At 73.2% G+C, this 21,144-nt stretch overlaps 2 protein-coding genes across 4 annotated transcripts in view; both read right to left on the bottom strand.

Annotated features, from left to right (window-relative positions):
* Positions 1–1,262: 1,262 nt before the first annotated feature.
* Positions 1,263–14,789, bottom strand: LDLR (low density lipoprotein receptor). The gene is given in 21 exon segments (XM_075525837.1): positions 1,263–1,276; positions 1,327–1,491; positions 1,704–1,720; positions 1,809–1,882; positions 2,239–2,423; positions 3,184–3,327; positions 3,964–4,105; positions 4,184–4,323; positions 5,533–5,651; positions 5,749–5,824; positions 5,827–5,975; positions 6,058–6,229; positions 10,088–10,210; positions 10,977–11,099; positions 11,268–11,390; positions 11,498–11,623; positions 11,719–11,974; positions 11,976–12,091; positions 12,171–12,293; positions 12,936–13,058; positions 14,605–14,789. Coding segments are annotated over 21 exon segments (2,571 nt in total). The 5' UTR covers positions 14,666–14,789.
* A 444-nt stretch (positions 14,790–15,233) lies between these two features.
* Positions 15,234–21,144, bottom strand: part of SMARCA4 (SWI/SNF related BAF chromatin remodeling complex subunit ATPase 4) — a 30,174-nt gene continuing 24,263 nt past the window's right edge. Inside the window, exons 29-36 of one of the 3 annotated variants that reach the window (XM_075525943.1) lie at positions 20,877–20,954; positions 19,622–19,840; positions 18,590–18,843; positions 17,778–17,886; positions 17,396–17,497; positions 17,152–17,284; positions 16,697–16,836; positions 15,234–15,675 (exon numbers count right to left, since the gene is read on the bottom strand). In XM_075525943.1, the coding sequence (XP_075382058.1) occupies positions 15,643–15,675; positions 16,697–16,836; positions 17,152–17,284; positions 17,396–17,497; positions 17,778–17,886; positions 18,590–18,843; positions 19,622–19,840; positions 20,877–20,954 (1,068 nt within the window). In that variant the 3' untranslated portion in view covers positions 15,234–15,642. Of the gene's footprint in view, positions 15,676–16,696; positions 16,837–17,151; positions 17,285–17,395; positions 17,498–17,777; positions 17,887–18,589; positions 18,844–19,612; positions 19,841–20,876; positions 20,955–21,144 lie in introns of all 3 variants that reach the window. The other 2 variants (XM_075525941.1, XM_075525942.1) reach the window with 2 other exon arrangements.

Raw genomic sequence — 21,144 nt, 5'->3', positions numbered from 1 at the left:
GCCGCAGCCGGCCACGCACCGCGGCCTACGCCGGGTAGAGGCGCGCGGCCGCGCGTTCGCCGCGTCCGCCCGTGCGCGGCCCCGTCCGACCGCGTCCGGCCGCCCGCAACCCTCGTCCGCGCGCGCCCGCGTGCGGGCGCGCCCAACGCCACGCGGCCCCGCGCGACCGCGGACGGTCACGTACGACCGCGCGCGGCCGGTGCGGCCGGCCGGGGTCACGCGCGGAGGCCCGTGGCGGGGCGCAGCCGCACGGTGCCGGGCACGGCCCCGCACCCGGGGGCCCGTCCCGCCCCACGAGGGGTCCCTCGGCGCGGGGGCAGGATCCGGCCGGGCTCCGGCGCGTTTTCGGGGGGGCTGGTGGGGGGAGCCCCCCCATGTCCTCAGGCGATGTCATCGTCCAGGCTCACGGCCTGGCGCTGGGGGGGGGGGGGGGGGGGGGGATCAGTGGGGCAGGGGGATGAGACTCCTGCCCCACGTGCATCAGCCCGCCCCACACACGTGGGCCTCTTGGGGGGCACAGCTCCCCGCCATGGGGTAGCTGAAGCCCCCCTGCCCCATAGCTCACCACGGGGGGCCCCCATTCACCATGGGGTGGCTGAGCCCCCCCGCCCCACAGCTCCCCGTGGGTGTCTGAGCCCCCCCCTGCCCCACAGCTCCCTGTGGGGTGCCCCCCCGCCCCACAGCTCCCCGTGGGGTGTCTGAGCACCCCCCGCCCCACAGCCCCCGTGGGGTGCCCCCCCCGCCCCACAGCTCACCGTGGGGTGTCTGAGCCCCCCCCACCCCACAGTCCCCCGTGGGGTGCCCCCCCGCCCCACAGCTCCCCGTGGGTGGCTGAGCCCCCCCCGCCCCACAGCCCCCCGTGGGGTGCCCCCCCGCCCCACAGCTCACCGTGGGGTGTCTGAGCCCCCCCCGCCCCACAGCTCCCCGTGGGGTGTCTGAGCCCCCCCACCCCACAGCTCACCGTGGGGTGACTGAATCCCCCCTGCCCCACAGCTCCCCGTGGGGTGTCTGAGCCCCCCCCGCCCCACAGCTCCCCGTGGGGTGCCCCCCCGCCCCACAGCTCACCGTGGGGTGTCTGAGCCCCCCCCGCCCCACAGCCCCCCGTGGGGTGCCCCCCCGCCCCACAGCTCACCGTGGGGTAGCTGAAGCCCCCCCGCCCCACAGCCCCCCGTGGGTGCCCCCCCACCCCACAGCTCCCCATGGGGTGTCTGAGCCCCCCCCGCCCCACAGCTCCCCGTGGGGTGCCCCCCCGCCCCCACAGCTCACCGTGGGGTAGCTGAAGCCCCCCCGCCCCACAGCCCCCCGTGGGGTGCCCCCCCGCCCCACAGCTCACCGTGGGGTAGCTGAAGCCCCCCTGGCCCCGGCCCAGGGGCTCCTCGTCCTCGGTGGTTTTCTGGTAGACGGGGTTGTCGAAGTTGATGCTGTTGGTGCTGCGCCGGCGCCAGCTGCGCCAGAGCCCGCGGGCGCCGAAGGCCGCGAGGATGAGGAGCGCTGCGGGCGGGGGGGGGGGGGTCAGGGCGGGGGACCCCGTGCCGGGACCCCCACGCCAGGACCCCCATTCTGGGCTCCCCCTGCCGGGACCCCGGTTTTGGGACCCCGTGCCAGGACCCCCATTGTGGGACCCCCTTTTTCCAGACCCCACGCTGGCGCTCCCTATGCCAGGACCCCCCCCCGCCATTCTGGACCCCCATTCTGGCACCCACCCGTGTTCAGACCCCCCCTGAGCCAGGACCCCCACACCAGCCCCCCCCATTCTCGGACCCCCCTCCCCACATTTAGCCGCCCCCATGCCGGGACCCCCAACCTACCCAGGGCAGGACGACCGCGAGCGCCGTCGGCCCCGTCCTGCTCCCCACGTGCTCCGTGGCCTCACCGGTGCCGCCTGGGAAAGGGGAGAGGCGGCCGTCAGCCCCGAGCTGTGGGGCTGGGCCGTGGGGCTGGGACATGGAGACAGGCTGAGCCATGGGGCTGAGCCGTGGGGCTGAGCTGTGGGCTGAGCCATGGGCTGGGATGTAGGGCTGAGCCGTAGGGCTGAGCCATGAGGATGGGCTGAGCTGTGGGGCTGAGCTGTGGGGCTGGGATGTAGGGCTGAGCCGTGGGGCTGGGATGTGGGGCTGAGCCGTGGGGCTGGGATGTGGGGCTGAGCCATGGGGCTGGGCCGTGGGGCTGGGATGTAGGGCTGAGCCATGGGGCTGGGATGTGGGGCTGAGCCACGGGGCTGGGCCGTGGGGCTGGTACCTGCTGTGGCGTTGCTGGAGGTGTCGGTGCTGCCGGCGGTGGTGCCGGTGCTGCCGGCGGTGCTGCTGGCGGTGGTGGGGCCCGGGGGCACCCCACGGGCGGGGGGGTCCCAGCTGGGCGTCGGGGCTGCGGGGGGGCTGTGGGGGTGCCGGGGGCTGCGTCCGTCGGGGCGGGGGCCGAGGGGTCTGGGGGGGGAGAGAGTGAGCGGGGCTGGGGGTGCAGGGGGCTGGGGGTGCAGGGTGGGGCGGCTGCAAAGATACGGGGGTGCAGGGGCTGGGGGCTGGGGGTGCAGGGTGCCGGCAGTGGGGGGGGGGCAGGGGCTGGGGTGCAGGGTGCCGGCAGTGGGGGGGGGCAGGGCTGGGGGGCTGGGGTGCAGGGTGCTGGCAGTGGGGGGGTGCAGGGTGAGGGTGCAGGGTGCTGGAGGTCTGGGGGTGCAGGGGTGGGGGGCTGCCTGGTCTGGGGGGGCAGAGTCTGTGGGTCTGGGGGTGCAGGGTGCCGGCAGTGGGGGGTGCAGGGTGCTGGGGTCTCAGGGTGGGGGTCGCAGGCCTGGGGGTCACAGGGTGCCAGCAGTGGGGGGTGCGGGGTGCTGGGGGTCGCAGGGTGGGGGTCGCAGGGCCTGGGGGTGCAGGGTGGGGGTCGCAGGGTGCCGGCAGTGGGGGGGTGCAGGGTGCTGGGGGTCTCAGGGTGGGGGTCGCAGGGCCTGGGGGTGCAGGTGGGGGTCGCAGGGTGCCGGCAGTGGGGGGTGCAGGGTGCTGGGGGTCTCAGGGTGGGGGTCGCAGGGCCTGGGGGTCACAGGGTGCCAGCAGTGGGGGGGCGCAGGGTGCTGGGGGGCGCAGGGTGCCAGCAGTGGGGGGTGCAGGGTGCTGGGGGTGCAGGGTGGGGGTCGCAGGGCCTGGGGGTGCAGGGTGGGGGGTGCCGGGTGCCGGGGCGCGGGGGGGGGGGTACCTGGCAGGCAGGCGCGGCCGTCGGGCGCCAGGCGCTGGCCGTCGGGGCAGGCGCAGGTGAAGCGGGGGGCGCGGGGGCCCAGCTGGGGCGCGGGGAGGCAGAGGAAGGCACAGCCCCCCCCGGCCGGGGAGCAGCGGTTCTCACCTGGGGGGAGAGGGCAGGGTGGGAACGGGGTGGGGAGGGGCGGGAGGGGATGGGGAAGGGGGGGGGAAGGGACGGGGAGGAGAGGGGAAGGAGTGGGGAGGGGATGGGAAGGGGTGGGGAAGGGACGAGGAGGGGGAAGGGGTGGGGAGGGGACAGGGAGGGGATGGGGAAGGGACGGGGAGGGGGAAGGGGTGGGGAAGGGGTGGGGAAGGGATGAGGAGGGGATGGGGAGGGGATGGGGAAGGGTGGGGAAGGGGTGGGGAAGGGATGGGGAAGGGATGGGGAGGGGGAAGGGGTGGGGAAGGATGAGGAGGGGATGGGGAGGGGATGGGGAAGGGGTGGGGAAGGGGTGGGAAGGGACGGGGAGGGGAGGGGAAGGGATGGGGAAGGGGTGGGGAAGGGGTGGGGAGGGGGAAGGGGTGGGGAAGGGGTGGGGAAGGGATGGGGAGGGGAGGGGGACAGCTGGACACAGGGATGGGGGACAGAGGGATGCGGGGCTGGAAGGACGGGCGGACGGGGGGACAGGGGACAGGGGACAGGACAGAGGACAGGGGACAGGAGGACAGGAGGACAGGGGACAGGACAGGGGACGGGACAGGGGACGGGAGGCCAGGGCGGGGGCGGGGGCGGGGGTACCTGGGGGCTGGCGCAGCGGGTGGAGGAGGACGATGTCCCCGGGGGCCAGGAGGTCCCGGGCCACCCTGCGGAGCCGCGCGCCCGTCCGGCGGCCGGCGCTGAAGATGGCCCCGCTCGGGACGTCGCTCCAGAAGACGGTGTCCTGCGGGGACGGGTTGGGGACGCGGCGGGGACGCGGCGGGGGGGGGCGGGGGGGGGGGGGGGCGGGGAGGGGCCTCACCTCGAAGACGGCGACGGCGAAGGGGTGGGCGAGCGCCCGGGGGTCGGCCAGGACGGTGCGGCGGCGGCCCCCGTCCACGTCCACGCTGGAGAGCGCGTGGAGCCGCGAGTCCACCCAGTACAGGCGCTGGGAGGGCAGGTCTGGGCGGGCGTCAGCCGGGGACGCGGGGGACGCGGGGAGGGGGACGGGGACACGCGGGGAGGGGGACACGCGGGGACACGTGGGGATGGGGACGGGGACACGTGGGGATACGCAGGGATGGGGACACGGGGAGGGGGACGGGGACACGTGGGGACACGTGGGGACATGGACACGCAGGGATGGGGATGGGGACAGGGACACGTGGGATGGGGACGGGGACACGTGGGGACACGCAGGGATGGGACACAGGGAGGGGGACGGGGACACGTGGGGATGGGGACACGCGGGGACATGTGGGGATGGGGACGGGGACACGCGGGGATGGGGATGGGACAGGGACATGTGGGGATGGGGACGGGGACACGCGGGATGGGGATGGGGGACAGGGACACATGGGGACGGGGACACGCGGGGAGGGGGACACGCGGGGACATGTGGGGATGGGGACAGGGACACGCGGGGATACGCAGGGATGGGGACACGGGGAGGGGGACGGGGACACGTGGGGATGGGGATGGGGACACGCGGGGGGACACGCAGGGATGGGGACCAGTATGGGGATGGGGACACGTGGGGACACGTGGGGACATGGACACGCAGGGATGGGGATGGGGACAGGGACACGTGGGATGGGGACACGTGGGGACACACAGGGATGGGGACATGGGGAGGGGGACGGGGACACGTGGGGACACGCGGGGACACGGATGCACAAGGATGGGGATGGGGATGGGGACAGGGACATGCAAGGATGGGATGGGGACACGTGGGGACACGCAGGGATGGGGACATGGGGAGGGGGACGGGGACACGTGGGGACACGTGGGGACATGGACACGCAGGGATGGGGATGGGGACACGTGGGGACATGTGGGGACATGGATGCGCAAGGACGGGGATGGGACAGGGACACGCAGGGATGGGGATGGGGACACACGGGGACACGCAGGGATGGGGACAGGGACCAGGATGGGATGGGGACACGTGGGACACACGGGGACATGGATGCGCAAGGATGGGGATGGGGACGGGGACATGTGGGGACACGTGGGGACATGGATGCGCGAGGATGGGGACGGGACTGGGACGGGGCCGGGGACTGGGACCAGCGCAGGGACTGGCAGGGGACCAGGATGGGGCCGGGGCCGGGGACGGGGACAGGGACACGCGGGGCCGTGGCGGTGGCGGTGGCGGTGGCGGGGGCTCACCCAGCGCGATGCCGTTGGGCCACTCGACGCCCTCGGTCACCAGCGGGAACTGGTCGGCGCCGTTGAGGCCGCCCTTGGCGATCTTGGCGCTGGCTCCCCAGTCCGTCCAGTACATGTAACTGGGAGGCAGCGGGTGCCCCGTCACCCCCGGCCCCGCCCGCCGTCCCCGTCCCGTGTCCCCCCCCCCGCCCCCCCCGCCGCGTCCCAGCCCCGTACCCGTGCAGCGGGTCCACCGCGATGGCGCGGGGCTTGGCCCCCGGCTCCCGCACCAGCGTCCTGCGGCGCTCGCCGCCGCGTCGGCCACCGAGACGGTGCCGAGCCGCGAGTCCGTCCAGTAGATGTTGCCGTGCACCCAGTCCAGGGCGATGCCGTCCGGCGTCCCCGGCCCCGTCCCGACGACGGCGACGCCCCGGCCGCCCTCCGCCGCGCCGGCCAGCGGCGACCTGCCGGGACACGGAGCCGTTACGGCGACGGCGGGGACGCCGGGCGGGCGGCGGCGGCGGGGGGTGCCGGGGGGGCCCTCACCGGTAGATGTGCCCCCCGGCGAGGTCGGCCCAGTAGACGGTGCCGGCGGCCACGTCGGCGTCCAGGGCCCCGGCGTGCTTGAGGGGCCCCAGCAGGCGCCCGTACTCGCCGCCGTCCAGCGCCAGGCGCCGGATCTCGTGCCGGTTGCTGAAGAGGAGGGCGGCGGGGGGGCCTGGGGGGGGGCAGGCGCTGCACCCCGCTGCCGGACCCCCCCCCGCACCCCCAAACCCAGCCCCCACCCCCCCTGCACCCACTGCCGGACCCCCCCCGCACCCCCAAACCCAGCCCCACCCCCCTGCACCCACTGCCGGACCCCCCCGCACCCCCAAACCCAGCCCCCACCCCCCCTGCACCCACTGCCGGACCCCCCCGCACCCCCAAACCCACCCCTCACCCCCCCCACACCCCCAAACCCAGCCCCCCACCCACTGCCGGACCCCCCCTGCACCCTGCACCCCCCCGCACCCCCAAAACCCAGCCCCCACCCCCCCTGCACCCGCTGCTGGACCCCCCCGCACCCTGCACCCCCCCCGCACCCCCAAACCCAGCCCCCACCCAGCTCACACCGCTGCCGGACCCCCCCTGCACCCCCAAACCCAGGCCCCCACCCCCCCTGCACCCCGCGCCCCCCCCACACCCCCAAACCCGCACCCCAAAGCTGCACCAGGCACGGGGGGGGAGGGGGTGCGGGTGGGGGTGCCGGGGGGCGAGGGGCGAGGATGGGGGTGCAGGGATGGGGGAGTGGGGGTGCAAAGGAGCGGGGGGGGGAAACGGGGGTGCAGAGGGGGAAGTGGGGGTGCAGAGGGGAAGGGGGGTGCAGAGGGGGAAGTGGGGTGCAGAGGGGAAGCGGGGGTGCAAAGGAGGAACGGGGGTGCAGAGGGGGAAGTGGGGGTGCAGAGGGGAAAGGGGGGTGCAGAGGGGGAAGTGGGGGTGCAGAGGGGAAGGGGGGTGCAGAGGGGAAGCGGGGGTGCAGAGGGGAAGGGGGGTGCAGAAGGGAAGTGGGGGTGCAGAGGGAAAGGGGGGTGCAGAGGGGAAGTGGGGGTGCAGAGGGGAAGCGGGGGTGCAAAGGAGGAAACGGGGGTGCAGAGGGGAAGTGGGGGTGCAGAGGGGAAGTGGGGGTGCAGAGGGGAAGGGGGGTGCAGAAGGGAAGTGGGGGTGCAGAGGGAAAGGGGGGTGCAGAGGGAAGTGGGGTGCAGAGGGGAAAGGGGGTGCAGAGGGGAAGTGGGGGTGCAGAGGGGAAGGGGGGTGCAAAGGGGAAGTGGGGGTGCAGAGGGGAAGTGGGGGTGCAGAGGGGAAAGGGGGTGCAGAGGGGAAGTGGGGGTGCAGAGGGGAGGGGGGTGCAAAGGGAAGTGGGGGTGCAGAGGGGAAGCGGGGTGCAGAGGGGAAGGGGGGTGCAGAGGGGAAGTGGGGGTGCAAAGGAGGAAACGGGGGTGCAGAGGGGAAATGGGGGTGCAGAGGGGGAAGTGGGGGTGCAGAGGGGGAAGTGGGGTGCAGAGGGGAAGCGGGGGTGCAGAGGGGAAGGGGGGTGCAGAAGGGAAGTGGGGTGCAGAGGGAAAGGGGGGTGCAGAGGGGAAGTGGGGGTGCAGAGGGGAAGCGGGGGTGCAAAGGAGGAAACGGGGGTGCAGAGGGGAAGTGGGGGTGCAGAGGGGAAGGGGGGTGCAGAAGGGAAGTGGGGGTGCAGAGGGAAAGGGGGGTGCAGAGGGGAAGTGGGGGTGCAGAGGGGAAAGGGGGTGCAGAGGGGAAGTGGGGGTGCAGAGGGGAAGGGGGGTGCAAAGGGGAAGTGGGGGTGCAGAGGGGAAGTGGGGGTGCAGAGGGGAAGGGGGTGCAAAGGGGAAGTGGGGTGCAGAGGGGAAGCGGGGGTGCAGAGGGGAAGGGGGTGCAGAGGGGAAGTGGGGGTGCAAAGGAGGAAACGGGGGTGCAGAGGGGAAATGGGGGTGCAGAGGGGGAAGTGGGGGTGCAGAGGGGAAATGGGGGTGCAGAGGGGAAGGGGGGTGCAGAGGGGAAATGGGGTGCAGAGGGGAAGGGGGGTGCAGAGGGGGAAGTGGGGGTGCAGAGGGGAAATGGGGGTGCAGAGGGGGAAGGGGGGTGCAGAGGGGAAGTGGGGGTGCAGAGGGGAAGCGGGGGTGCAAAGGAGGAAACGGGGGTGCAGAGGGGAAGCGGGGGTGCAGAGGGGAAGTGGGGGTGCAGAGGGGAAGGGGGGTGCAGAGGGGGAAGGGGGGTGCAGAGGGGCAGTGGGGGTGCAAAGGAGGAACGGGGGTGCAGAGGGGAAGTGGGGTGCAGAGGGAAGGGGGGTGCAGAAGGAAGTGGGGTGCAGAGGGGAGTGGGGGTGCAGAGGGGAAAGGGGGTGCAGAGGGGAAGTGGGGGTGCAGAGGGAAAGGGGGGTGCAGAGGGAAGTGGGGGTGCAGAGGGGAAGCGGGGGTGCAAAGGAGGAAACGGGGGTGCAGAGGGGAAGCGGGGGTGCAGAGGGAAGGGGGGTGCAGAAGGGAAGTGGGGTGCAGAGGGAAAGGGGGGTGCAGAGGGAAGTGGGGTGCAGAGGGGAAGCGGGGGTGCAAAGGAGGAAACGGGGGTGCAGAGGGGAAGTGGGGTGCAGAGGGGAAGTGGGGGTGCAGAGGGGAAGGGGGTGCAGAAGGGAAGTGGGGTGCAGAGGGAAAGGGGGTGCAGAGGGGAAGTGGGGGTGCAGAGGGGAAGGGGGGTGCAAAGGGGAAGTGGGTGCAGAGGGGAAGTGGGGGTGCAGAGGGGAAAGGGGGTGCAGAGGGGAAGTGGGGGTGCAGAGGGGAAGGGGGGTGCAAAGGGGAAGTGGGGGTGCAGAGGGGAAGCGGGGGTGCAGAGGGAAGGGGGGTGCAGAGGGGAAGTGGGGGTGCAAAGGAGGAACGGGGGTGCAGAGGAAATGGGGTGCAGAGGGGAAGTGGGGTGCAGAGGGGGAAGTGGGGTGCAGAGGGGAAGGCGGGGGTGCAGAGGGAAGGGGGGTGCAGAAGGGAAGTGGGGGTGCAGAGGGAAAGGGGGTGCAGAGGGAAGTGGGGGGTGCAGAGGGGAAGCGGGGGTGCAAAGGAGGAGAAACGGGGGTGCAGAGGGGAAGTGGGGGTGCAGAGGGGAAGGGGGGGTGCAGAAGGGAAGTGGGGGTGCAGAGGGAAAGGGGGTGCAGAGGGAAGTGGGGGTGCAGAGGGAAAGGGGGGCAGAGGGGAAGTGGGGGTGCAGAGGGGAAGGGGGGTGCAAAGGGGAAGTGGGGGTGCAGAGGGGAAGCGGGGTGCAGAGGGAAGGGGGGTGCAGAGGGAAGTGGGGGTGCAAAGGGGAACGGGGTGCAGAGGGGAAATGGGGGTGCAGAGGGGAAGTGGGGTGCAGAGGGGAAATGGGGTGCAGAGGGAAGGGGGGTGCAGAGGGGAAATGGGGGTGCAGAGGGGAAAGGGGGATGCAGAGGGGGAAGGGGGTGCAGAGGGGAAAGGGGGTGCAGAGGGGGAAGTGGGGGTGCAGAGGGGAAATGGGGGTGCAGAGGGGAAGGGGGTGCAGAGGGGAATGGGGTGCAGAGGGGAAGTGGGGGTGCAAGGGGGAAGTGGGGGTGCAAAGGAGGAAACGGGGGTGCAGAGGGGAAGGGGGGTGCAAAGGGGAAGTGGGGGTGCAGAGGAAAGGGGGGTGCAGAGGGAAGCGGGGGTGCAGAGGGGGAAGTGGGGTGCAGAGGGGAAGTGGGGTGCAGAGGGGAAAGGGGGGTGCAGAGGGGAAGGGGGGTGCAGAGGGGAAATGGGGGTGCAGAGGGGAAGTGGGGTGCAGAGGGGGAAGGGGGGTGCAGAGGGGAAGGGGGGTGCTGAGGGAAAGGGGGGTGCAGAGGGGAAGGGGGTGCAGAGGGGGAATGGGGTGCAGAGGGGAATGGGGTGCAAAGGAGGAAACGGGGGTGCAGAGGGGAAATGGGGGTGCAGAGGGAAAGGGGGGTGCAGAGGGGAAAGGGGGGTGCAGAGGGGAAGGGGGTGCAGAGGCGCAGACTCGGGGTGCGAACAAGGACGAAGGGGCTCCGGGGGCGGGGGCGGGGGCGGGGACGCACCGAGGGCGCGGCAGGCGCGGGTGGGGGGCTCCAGCCCGTACCCCTCCCGCACTCGCACTTGAAGCCGCCGGGAGGTTGTGGCAGCGCTGGCGCAGCTGTGGGGGTCCTGGCACTCGTCGATGTCTGGGGGCGGGGGGTCCCCGGGGGGGGTCAGGAGGTTCCGGGGGGTGGGGGGGGGTCCCTGGGGGGTCAGAGGGGCCCTGGGGGGATCGGGGGGGGTCCCTGGGGGGGTCGGGGGGCACTGGGGGGGGGGGTCCCTGGGGAGTCAGGGGGGTCCCGTGGGGGGTGGGGGGGGTCCGTAGGTGGTCCTGTGGGGGGTCGGGGGGCCCTGGGGGTCCCATGGGCAACCCTGGGGGGGTCAGGGGGGGTCCCTGGGGGGTCAGGTGGTCCCATGGGGGGGTCAGAGGGGCCTGGGCGGGATCGGGGGGGGTCCCTGGGGGGGGCACTGGGGGGGGGTCCCTGGGGAGTCAGGGGGGTCCCGTGGGGGGTGGGGGGGGTCCCGTAGGTGGTCCTGAGGGGGTCGGGGGGGCCCTGGGGGTCCCATGGGCAACCCTGGGGGGGTCAGGGGGGGTCCCTGGGGGTCAGGTGGTCCCATGGGGGGGGTCAGAGGGGCCCTGGGGGGGTGAGAGGGTCCTGGGGTCCCATGGGGGGGTCAGAGGGTCCCTGAGGAGGTCGGGGGGGCACTGGGGGGGTCCCGGGGGGATCAGGAGGTCCCACGGGGGGGTCAGAGGGTCCCTGAGGAGGTCAGGGGGCACTGGGGGGGTCCTGGGGGGATCAGGGGGTCCCACGGGGGGGTCAGAGGGTCCCTGAGGAGGTCAGGGAGACCCCGGGGGGGCCCCGGGGGGGTCGGGGGGTCCCATGGCGGGGGGGGGGGGGGGGCAGGGCTCACCCTCGCAGCTCTTCCCGTCGGGGCCCAGGCTGAAGCCCTCCCGGCAGCGGCACCGGTAGCCCAGGCGAAGGTCCTGGCAGACGTGGGCGCAGCCGCTGCTGCCGTCCAGGCACTCGTTGACCCCTGGGGGGGGGGGGGGGGGACACACCAAGGGGTGGGGTGAGGTGGGGGACCCCCCCACGGGACCCCCAGCACCAGGCAGAGACCCCACGCCCCCGGGGAAGCTTGTGGTGGGTTTGGGGGGGGGTCCCGAGGGGGTTTTGGGGGGGGGGGGGGGGGTCCCGGCCGTACCGCACTGCTTGATGGGCTCATCGGTCCAGTCCCGGCAGTCGCGGTGCCAGTCGCAGACCCGCTCCATGGGGATGCACTCGCCCGAGCGGCACTTGAACTCGTGGGGGCCGTCGCAGGCCGTCACTGCGGGGGCGAAGCGGGGGGGGGGGGCAGGGGGGTGTCGGTGTCTCTCCCCCAGGACACCCCCAAACCCCCCCCCCCCATCCCACCCGCGGCGTCCCGGCGGGTACCGTTGTGGCATCCCTCCTCGTCGCTGCCGTCGGCGCAGTCGGCCTCGCCGTCGCACTGCCGGACCCCCAGCACGCAGCGCCCGTCCCGGCATTGGAACTGGTCGGGGCGGCACGTGGCGGCGGCGGCTGCGGGGGGAGGCGGGGGGGGGGGGGGGGTCAGAAGGCGCCGGAGCGTCCCCGTTCCCCCCCGTCCCGCCCCGTCCCGTCCCGGCGTCACGTACGGCATCCCTCCTCGTCGGAGCGGTCCCGGCAGTCGGGGCTGCCGTCGCAGCGCCAGCGCCGGTGGATGCACTCGCCGGAGCGGCAGGCGAACTGGAGCGGGGCGCAGGGCCGGGGGGCGCGGGGGGGGCCGCAGCTGCGGGGCCACTCGTCGGAGCCGTCGGGGCAGTCGGGGTCCCCGTCGCAGGCCCAGAGCTGGGGGACGCAGGCCGAGTCGTTGCAGCGGAAGGCGTGGGGGCCGCAGGTGGCGGGGGGGGGGGCAGCCGGCCTCGTCCGCCCCGTCCTCGCAGTCCCGCTCCCCGTCGCAGGCGAAGGCGCGCGAGACGCAGGCCCCGCTGCCGCAGCGCAGCTGGTCCCCGGCGCAGGCTCGGGGGGCTGCGGGAGGGACCCCGGGCCCGGTCAGCGGCGGGTGGCACCCCCGGAATCCCCCCCCCCCCGCTGCCCCGGCACTCACGGCAGTCCAGCTCGTCGGAGCCGTTCTCGCAGTCGTGGTGCCCGTTGCAGCGCCAGGACGCCGGGATGCACCGGCTCCAGCGGCCGCCGCAGTTGAACTCGGTCGGGGAGCAGGAGAGGGAGCCTGGGGGGACAGCGGGGGGATGGCACCGCGGGGGCGGCACGGCGAGGCACACGGCACGGCACGCGGCACGGCACGGCACACGACGGCAGCCCGTGGCACCGCCTGGTGTGGCGCAGCACGGCATCGCCCAGCACGGCACGGCACGGCACACGGCAGCACGGCACGGCACGGTGCAGCGCGTGGCACATGGCACAGCACATGGCATGGCACGGCACGTGACGGCAGCCCGTGGCACCGCCGGGTGTGGCGCAGCACGGCATCGCCCAGCACGGCACGGTACACGGCAGCACGGCACGGCATGGCATGTAGCATGGCACAGCATAGCATGGCACGGCACGGCACGGCACAGCGCGTGGCACACGGCACGGCACAGCACATGGCACGGCACACGATGGCAGCCCGTGGCACTGCCTGGTGTGGCGCAGCACGGCGTTGCCCAGAACAGCCCGGCACGGCACACGGCAGCACGGCACGGCACGGCACGGCAGGGCACGTGGCACACGGCACGGTGCAGCACGGCTCCCGGCCACATGGCGCGGTGTGTCACAGCACACAGACACACCGCGGTGTGTCCCGGCACATAGCGTGGCACGGCACGGCACGCGGCACGGCGTGGCGCATCGCGGCAGCGCCGGCACTCACGGCAGGTCTCCGGCGTCTCGTCGGAGCCGTCCCGGCACTCGGCCCTGCCATCGCACACCCAGGCGCTGGAGATGCAGGAGCCGTCCCCGCACCGGAACTTGCTCTGGCCGCACTCCTCGGCACCTGCGGCAGCGGGGGCTCAGCGGGCGCCCCCCGCCCCGGCCCCCGGCCCCCCACCCCTGCCTAGGCCGCAGCGGCAGCCACCGGCGGCATTTTCACGGCAACCCCCCCGCCCCGAGTCTGGGGGACGGTCGCGGCGAGACCCCCAAAGTGGAGACCCCCCCCCTCCCCCCCCCCCCCATTTCCCGGCACCGGCCGGGGGGGGGCTGCGGCTGGCGGCACCGGGGGCCGCCGGGGCGGCTTCGGGCACGTCGCCGGCGGCGCTGGACTTTGCCGTGGGAGGGTTGTTTGTGCCGGGGCCGGGGTCAGGGCGACCCGCGGTGCCTTCACCCCCCCACCGGGGGGGCTTGTGCCGGGGGGGGCGAGCCCTGGCCCGGGGGGTCGGGGCAAAGTCGGGGGGCCCAGCCCGGCCCGGGGGGGGGGGGGGGAGGGGGCTGTGCTGGGGGGTCCCAGGCGCGATCCTGGGGGTCCGGCACATCCCGGGGGGGTCCGGCCCGTCCCGTCCCGGGGGGGTCCCACCCAGGCGCGTCCCGGGGGGGTCCGTCCCGGGGATCGGGCCCATCCTCGGGGGTCCCAGGCCCGTTCCGGGGGGGCGGGTCTGTCCCGTCCCGGGGAGGGGGGGGGCTCAGTCCCGGGGGTCCCATCCCGGGGGAGTCCCAGGCGCGATCCCGGGGGTCCGGCCCGGGGGTCCGGCCCATCCCGGCGGGTTGGGCCCGGCCCGGGGGGGTCCAAGCCCCGTCCCGGGGGGGGGGTCCAAGCCCGTTCCCGGGGGGTTCCGTCCCGGGGGGTCCCACCCCGGGGGTCCAGGCCCATGGCGGGGGGCTCCGTCGCAGGGATCGGGCCCATCCCGGGGGGCCCCAGGGTCTCCGAGAGGGCGGGGCCGTGCCGCGCCCTCCTCGCGCGCCGCGCTCCCATTGGCCAGCGGGGCGTGTCCCCGCCGGGTGGCCAGTCCGCTCCGTCGCCAATGGGAAACGCGTCCGCCGCGGGGTGGGGCGGGGCGCGGGCGGCGATTGGTCCCTCCCGGGGCTGAGGGGGCGGGGCAACACCTCCCTCTCCCCGCCCACCGCCCGCTCCCCCCAGCCCGGCGGCCATGGCGGCGGGGGGGACCCGGCCCGGCCCGGCCGGAGCGGGGCGGGGGGGGGGGGGGGGTCCGGATCCGCCGCCGCCCCCTCGGTTTCCCCGCCGGGAAGCGGAGCCCGCGGCGCGGCCCGGAGCGCGGGAGGCCCCGGCGGGGAGCGGAGGCCCCGGCTGATGTGGGGGGTGAGGGGGGGCAGGCGGCGGTTTGGGGGCGACCGCGCCCCGGGGGGGGGGGGGGGGGGGGGAGCAGCGGGTCCCACGGGGAGGGCAGGCCCCGGTGGGTCCGGTCCCCTCCGGTCCCCCCCCCCGGTTCCCCGCACCCCCTTTCCCCACCGGTCGGGGGGTCCCCGGGGCGGCCCCCACGCCCTCCACCCCCCGTGGGTCCCCGCGTGGCGGGGGGGTCACATCCGCGGCCCCTCCCGGAGCCGCTCCCGCTCCCGCTCCCGCTCCGCCCGGCCCGGTCCCCGCTCACCTGCCGCCGCCACGGCCCCCAGCAGCAGCGGGAGCAGCAGCAGCACCGGCCCCGGCCCCATCCCGCCGCTCGGTCCCGCTCCGCGGCTCCGGCCCGGCCCCTCCCGCCGCCCCGCCGGCCCCGGGGAACGGGCGGCTCCGAGGCGAAGGGGCGTGCGGCGGCGGCGGCGGCGGCGGGGCCCCGGCGTGGCCCCATTTCAATGGGCAGCGCGGGGGTGGGGTTTAGCGTGGGGTGATTTTTCAAAACGGCTCCACATCACGGAGGAGGTGGAGCGGCCGCGGCCGCCGCGCCGGCCCCGCGGGTGGGCGGGCAGGGGGGTCCCGGCCCGCCGGGTCCCGCCCCGGAACCCCCCCGGGGCCGCGGAGCCTCCGCGACCGGTCACACGGAGAGTGGATTTGCCGGCGGAGGCGGCTTCCTCCTTTACCGGCACCGGGGGCTGCCGGGTCCCCCCCACCCCCCCCACGTGGGGGGAACCCTCCCCTAAAATGTGGGGGGAGGCCGTGACGCCGTGTCCCCTCCGCTGCCCCCCCTCCGCCCCGGACACCCCCCCCCCCCCCGGGACCCCCCCCCTCCCCCCCAGTGGGGACCCCCCCAAACGGCGAGCAGAGAGCCCAGGGAGGCGAGCCCGGTCCCGTCGGTTTAATTTATTACTGCTCGAAATCCAGTGACATCGACAGGCGCGGCCGGCACCGCGCGTCCCCACCGCCGCGCCACGCCACGCCACGCCAGGCGGCGGCGGGGCCGGCGGCGCGGCCGGCAGACTACCACCCAGCGGGAGGAGAGCGGCTGGTGAGGCGCATGCATCCACGGTTAAAAAACGGCGGGGAGCGGACGCCGGCGGAAGGAAGAGCCGCCGCCGCGCCTTCCTGGCGGTTAACGCCGCGCCGGGGGCGAGGGCGCCGGGAGGGTGCCGCAGCTCTCGGCAGTATAAATACGGAAGAGGTTTCACACAGTTTACGCGAGTCTGGAACTACGGCGTTGCTACCCGTTAGAGCTAAGGGGGGCGGGGGGACGGCGCCGGGGCCGCGGAATGTGGGTTTAGTCTTCTTCGGTGCCGCTGCCGGAGCGATCCTGCGGGGAAGGAGGAGAGGTCAGGGCTGAGGAGGGGGGCAGGAGGAGGGAGGGGAGGGGGCAGGGGGCAGGAGGAGGGAGGGGAGGGGGCGGGGGGCGGGAGGGGGAGGGAGGGGAGGGGGCGGGGGCAGGAGAAAGGAAGGAGGGAGGAGTTGGGGGGCAGGAGGAGTTGGGAGGAAGGAAGGAGTTGGGCAGGAAGAAAGAGGGAAGGAAATGGGGCAGAAGGAAGGAAGGAGTTGGGGGGCAGGAAGAAAGAGGGAAGGAAATGGGGCAGAAGGAAGGAAGGAGTTGGGGGCAGAAGGAAGGGGAAGGAGGGGAGGAGTTGGGGGGCAGGAGGAGTTGGGGGGCAGGAGGAGTTGGGGGGCAGGAGGAAGGAAGGAAATGGGGAACAGAAGGAAGGAAGGAGTTGGGGGTAGAAGGAAGGGGAAGGAGTTGGGGGGCAGGAAGAAGGAAAGAAGGAGTTGGGGGCAGAAGGAAGGGGAAGGAGGAGAAGAGTTGGGGGGCAGGAGGAGGAAGGAAGGAAGGAGATGGAGGGCAGGAAGAAAGAGGGAAGGAAATGGGGGACAGAAGGAAGGAGTTCAGGGGCAGGAAGAAGGAAGGAAGGAAGGAGTTGGGGGGCAGGAGGAGGAAGGAGGGGAGGAGATGGGGGGCAGGAAGAAGGAGGGAAGGAGTTGGGGGCAGAAGAAGGAAGGAGGGGAGGAGATGGGGGCAGGAGGAAAGAGGAGTTGGGGGGCAGGAAGAAGGAGGGAAGGAGTTGGGGGCAGAAGGAAGGGGAAGGAGTTGGGGGGCAGGAGGAGGAAGGAGGGGAGGAGATGGGGGCAGGAGGAAAGAGGAGTTGGGGGGCAGGAAGAAGGAGGGAAGGAGTTGGGGGGCAGGAGGAAGAAGGAGGGGAGGAGATGGGGGCAGGAGGAAAGAGGAGTTGGGGGCAGAAGGCAAGGCAAGGTTTGGGGGGCAGGAGCAGCAAGGAGCAGTTGGGGGGCAGGAGAAGGCAGGGCAGACGTCTGGGGGGCCGCGGCCTCACCTCCTCCTGCTCCTCCTCGCTGTCGTCGTCGCTCACCACGGGCTTGGCGCGGGAGCCGCGGCTGGTGCGCCGGCGGCCCTTCAGCCGGTCCTGCGCCTTCTCCTTCCGCCCCAGCTTGATCTTCACCTTGACGGAGCGAGCTGCGGCGGGCGGGAGGAGACGGGGTCACGGCGGTGCCCCGCGCCGGCCCCCCCGCCCGTCGCGGCCCGCGGCTTCGCGCCCGTCCCGGGACGCGGGGGCGCGGCGACGCCCCCCGCCCCGCGCCCGCTCCCCCCCCCCCCCCCCCGGCGTCCCCGCTGTCCCCGGGGCAGCGGCGCGGGCAGCGTGCGCTTCCCCCGGGCACGCTGCCGGCCCTGCCCCGCCGGAGGGGGGAGGTCCGGGCTCCGCAGCCCCCCCCCGTCCCCGGGGCGCTCCCCGTCCCCCCCGGGCGCTCCCCGCAGCGGCGGCGTACTCACACTCGGATTCGGATCCTTCCTCTTCTCCTTCCTCCTCCTCCTCGCTGTCCTCACCTTCGCTCTCCTCCTCCTTCTCAATTTTCTGCCTCACGCTGGTGAAGACGGACTGCAGGACGATGGAGTCCTCGTAGATCTGGGGGTGAGGGGGGGCAGCGCCAGAATGAGGGCGGGGGGAACGAGCGGGGCAGCGAGCGCCGCCCGCCCGGCATCCCCGGGGCTCGCGCCGCGCCGTGCCGCGCCTTACCAGAGAGCCCTCGAGGTTGAAGGTCTGCGCGTTCTGGCACAGCAGCATGACGTCCTTCTCCAGGTCGTTCAGGCTCCGGTACTTGTGGTTGCGGATGCGCTCCTGCGGGGAGAGAAGGGACGGGTCAGGCCGCGGCCGTGCTCGTTAGCCGGGCGGTGACGAGGGGCTTCGGTCCCTCCGGCTCTCCCCGGACGCCCACGGGAACGGCGGGCGCCACGATCCGGCCGCACCCGGCGTGGGACAGCGGAGCCGCCGCGCGCCCGGACGAGGGGCGGAGGCGTCCACGCGGCCGCCGCCGACGTCAAGGCCGACCGCGCCGGCACGGCGAAGCGCGGCGGAGGGGGGGACGGATCCGGCCGCGGCGTGACGCGGGTGGCGTTACCTTGATTTTCTTGAAGTCGACGGGCTTGCGGATGAGCTCGTAGTACTCCGGCAGCTCCTTGCGGGAAGGCAGCTGGATGAAGACTTCGCTGAGCTGCCGTCCACTACTACTGCAAAGAGAAACCGCGCGTCAAAGGCGAGCGCCCGGCAGCGCCGCCGGTCGGAGCCGCGACGGAGCCGCTCCCACCCGTCCCGGCTCCTCGGCAGCGTCGGCACGGGGAGAACGCGTGCGCGCGCGCGCGCGTGTGTCCCGGCAGCGGAGAGGAGCCCGGAGCCTCCCCGAGCGCGGTCTGGGGATTTAAACAGCCGCTCCTCCGCGTGAAGCACCAACCGCCGTGCCGCCGGCGCCTCAACGGCAAAGTGCGGCGCCACAAACGCCCGGCAGCGCCGGTCGGAACAGTGCCGGACTGTGACCGTGTCAACAGCGACCACCCTGCGCCGGGACGGCTGCCCCGAAAGGGACAGGGTGAGTTCTGCAGCCGACGGCCACGCCGGGCACGAGCCAGGCCTCAGTTCACCGGAGACAGCGGCAGAACCGCCCTCCGCAGCCTCGTTAATTAATTCCTCGTTCCCGGCCCACCAGACGAAGCTGCCAGCTGGACAGGCGCGTGGCACTGGGCCCATTCGATCTTCCCCAGCGCTCTCCAAATCTCGGCTGCCCCCGCGAGCCAAGAAGGGGTCAGCGGCCACCCGAGAGCCGCAGGGATCAAACCGGTGGCGCTGCCGGCTCCCTGGCCGGGGTTCAGGCTCTCGGTAGGAGAGCGCAGCCGGCGCCGCGTGGCGAGCGCCCGTGCCCGTCCCGGCTTCTCTTACCTGTCCTTATACTTGATGACGGCGTCCACGATCTTCTTCATTTTTTTGGTGAGGTTGGGGGGGTTCGGGGAGAGTTTCTCCGCCGGCGGCCTGCCGCGCTTCTTCTGCTTTTTGCTATCATCGTCCTTATCCCGGCTGCGGGTGCTGGTGGTGGGAGTGGCGGAGCCGACGTCCGTGTCCCGCTTGCGTTTACGGGAGGATTTTTTCTGGCGCACCTCCTCCTCGATCTCCTCCAGCGTCCCCTCCTCGATCGCCTGCCCAGGGGAGCAACACAGGATCCGCTAGCACGGAGGGGCCCAGCTGCCGGGGGCTGCCACGGGGGGCTTCGCGGCTCCGTGTGCCGGGGGACGTCCCCACCGCTGCCCGCCCAGCCGGGACCCGCTCAACCCGCCTCTGCCGCTCCCAGCCGCGGCCGAGGGGCTCCGGCGAGTGCCGAGCGGCTTCCCCCCCTGTGCCGTGAGCCCACGGCAACGCCGCGCTTCCAAACCCCAGTGGGCCGGGGACGCGACTGGGGGTTCGGTTCCCGGGAACGGAGGCTCCGTAGGGCCGCGCTCGAAGGCTCGGCCACGGGGACGGCTTCGGGGCGACCGTGAAGGTCCCTCACCGAACGGGTAATTGTGGGACGGGGGGAAAACGAGGCCCCGGAGGGAGCCGGCGTGACGTCGGCAGCCTCTCCAGCCCAGAGAGCGCAACATCATTGTCATCGTATCGTCCTCCTCCTGCTCGCAGCCACGCCTGCCGGCGGCGGATGCGGATGTTCAGAGTCCACCCGGCCTCGTAAAGAGCAACCCTCGGCTACGGCGCGGGTCTGTGCCGGCAACGCCTCGGGGTTGGGGGAAGCTCGTGGCCGGGCCAGGCTTTGGGGTCAAATCGAAGCCGCTTTGCAGAGCTCGGCGGCACGGGGCGGTTTTAACCGTGCGGCGGAACGCAGCGGGCGGCCGCGGGCGCTTGCTCTGGCGCAGGGGGAGGGACCCGAGCGCTGAAGCAGAGGTTTGAGAAGGCCATTGGAGAACGATGCGGTACCATGTATACCTTGAGCCACTGCTTCTCCGTCAGCGAGTCGCTGTAGTCCACCTCCTTACGGTGCCGCGAGCCTCGCCCAAACATCTTTTCCTCCTCCTCCTCACACGTCAACCTCTCCACCTCGGCATCATCCTTGATGATCCAAGACGGCAGCTCGTCCTCCTCCATCAGGCGCGGTTTGCGCTTGGGGTTTCGCGCCTCCTCCCGCCTGCGGTCCAGGTCCATGCGCTGGAAGAAGAGGGGTTCGCTGTGGGGCTGCCAGCAAAGCCAGGGCGGGGAGCGGCCGCTACGTCCCTAACGCCTCGGGGCGTCCTCGGAGGGGACGTGGGACCGGCACGGCCTCGAGACGGCCGGAGGACGGGGCTCAGGGATATCTAAGCCGGCGCAGGGCCGCGGCGACGCCGGGGACGGGGGACCCGCCCAGGGCGCGGGGCTGGAGGAAGCGCGCGAGGCGCCGGAGGCGTTTCGGTAGCTACCGGCTCGTCGCAGCTCGGGAGGGGCTGCGTGAAATAAACCTCGCCGGCCGCAAACGGGGAGAAGCGCGGCACGCTCGCCGGGGGCAGAGCGGCGGCGGCGGCGGGAGGTCGGATCTCGTTAAGCCGACGGCTCCGCCGGGGCCGGGGAGCTCGCCTCTCTCCGCCGGCCTTCTCCAGGCAAGCCTGCGGCTACCAAAGCCCTCCGAGGGCTGCGGGGCTGGCGCGCCGGGCACAGAAGTTAAGCGTGCGCCGGCGGAGCCGACGGGACTGCCGTTTCGGGGAGACGCGGGCTCTGGGCGAGAGACACCCGGCCTCGCACAGCCGCCCCGTTCTCATCGACGGCTTAACCAAACCGGTGCCGTCCGCGAGAGCCCGAATGCTCAGGCGAGGCTCGGAGTTCGGCCGTCCCCTTTACGAGGAGCCTCGCCTCCATTTTAAACGCTCCTCGTCCCCACCTCCAACAGTTCTCTGGGGCCGGAGCTCTTTTGGGTGGGGAAACGGCTTTTTGGTCAGGGACAGGCGTCCCGGCACACGCCTCCCGGCCCCGTCGCCGCCTTCCTGCAGCGGGAAGCTCGGCCCCTCTCCTCCGGCTTCCCCCGAGCTCGTCCCTTACCGAAGCCGGGAACGTCCTGACTTTGAGCCCCTGCTCTACTGATTTGTTTTACCTGTTGAACGAGTCACGGCTTCGTTAAGCACTCTCTGCTGCTTTCTGTTAGAGAGACCGTTTTAGCTGCTACTCGGAAGAACAGCGGGCACCACTCCTCCTCCGCAGCCTGTGCCATGCTCACCATGAAAAGGTCAAACTCCTCTTCGTGCCGCGCAATCATCTGGTTGACCGTTTCGTCATCGGGAACTTCGTCTTCTTCCTGCAAGATTTTAAATCCCCGATTCAATGGCGAGAGAAGGCGGCGCGGCAGTTCGTCCGCTCGGAGCACAGCACCGAACATCGTTACCATCCGACGCTTGTTCGGTTGCCCGTGAAAGATGTGTTTTTGGGTGGCCTCAGTCCAGTTTCTAGCGGACAGGTTATCCGCGGTGCAAAGATCACCGTCAGAG

This window comes from Mycteria americana, chromosome 28 (genome assembly GCF_035582795.1).
Source record: "Mycteria americana isolate JAX WOST 10 ecotype Jacksonville Zoo and Gardens chromosome 28, USCA_MyAme_1.0, whole genome shotgun sequence".
Taxonomy (NCBI): Eukaryota; Metazoa; Chordata; class Aves; order Ciconiiformes; family Ciconiidae; genus Mycteria; species Mycteria americana.
The sequence above is the reverse complement of the archived record's forward strand: the minus strand, read 5'-3'. Positions and strand labels throughout refer to the sequence as shown.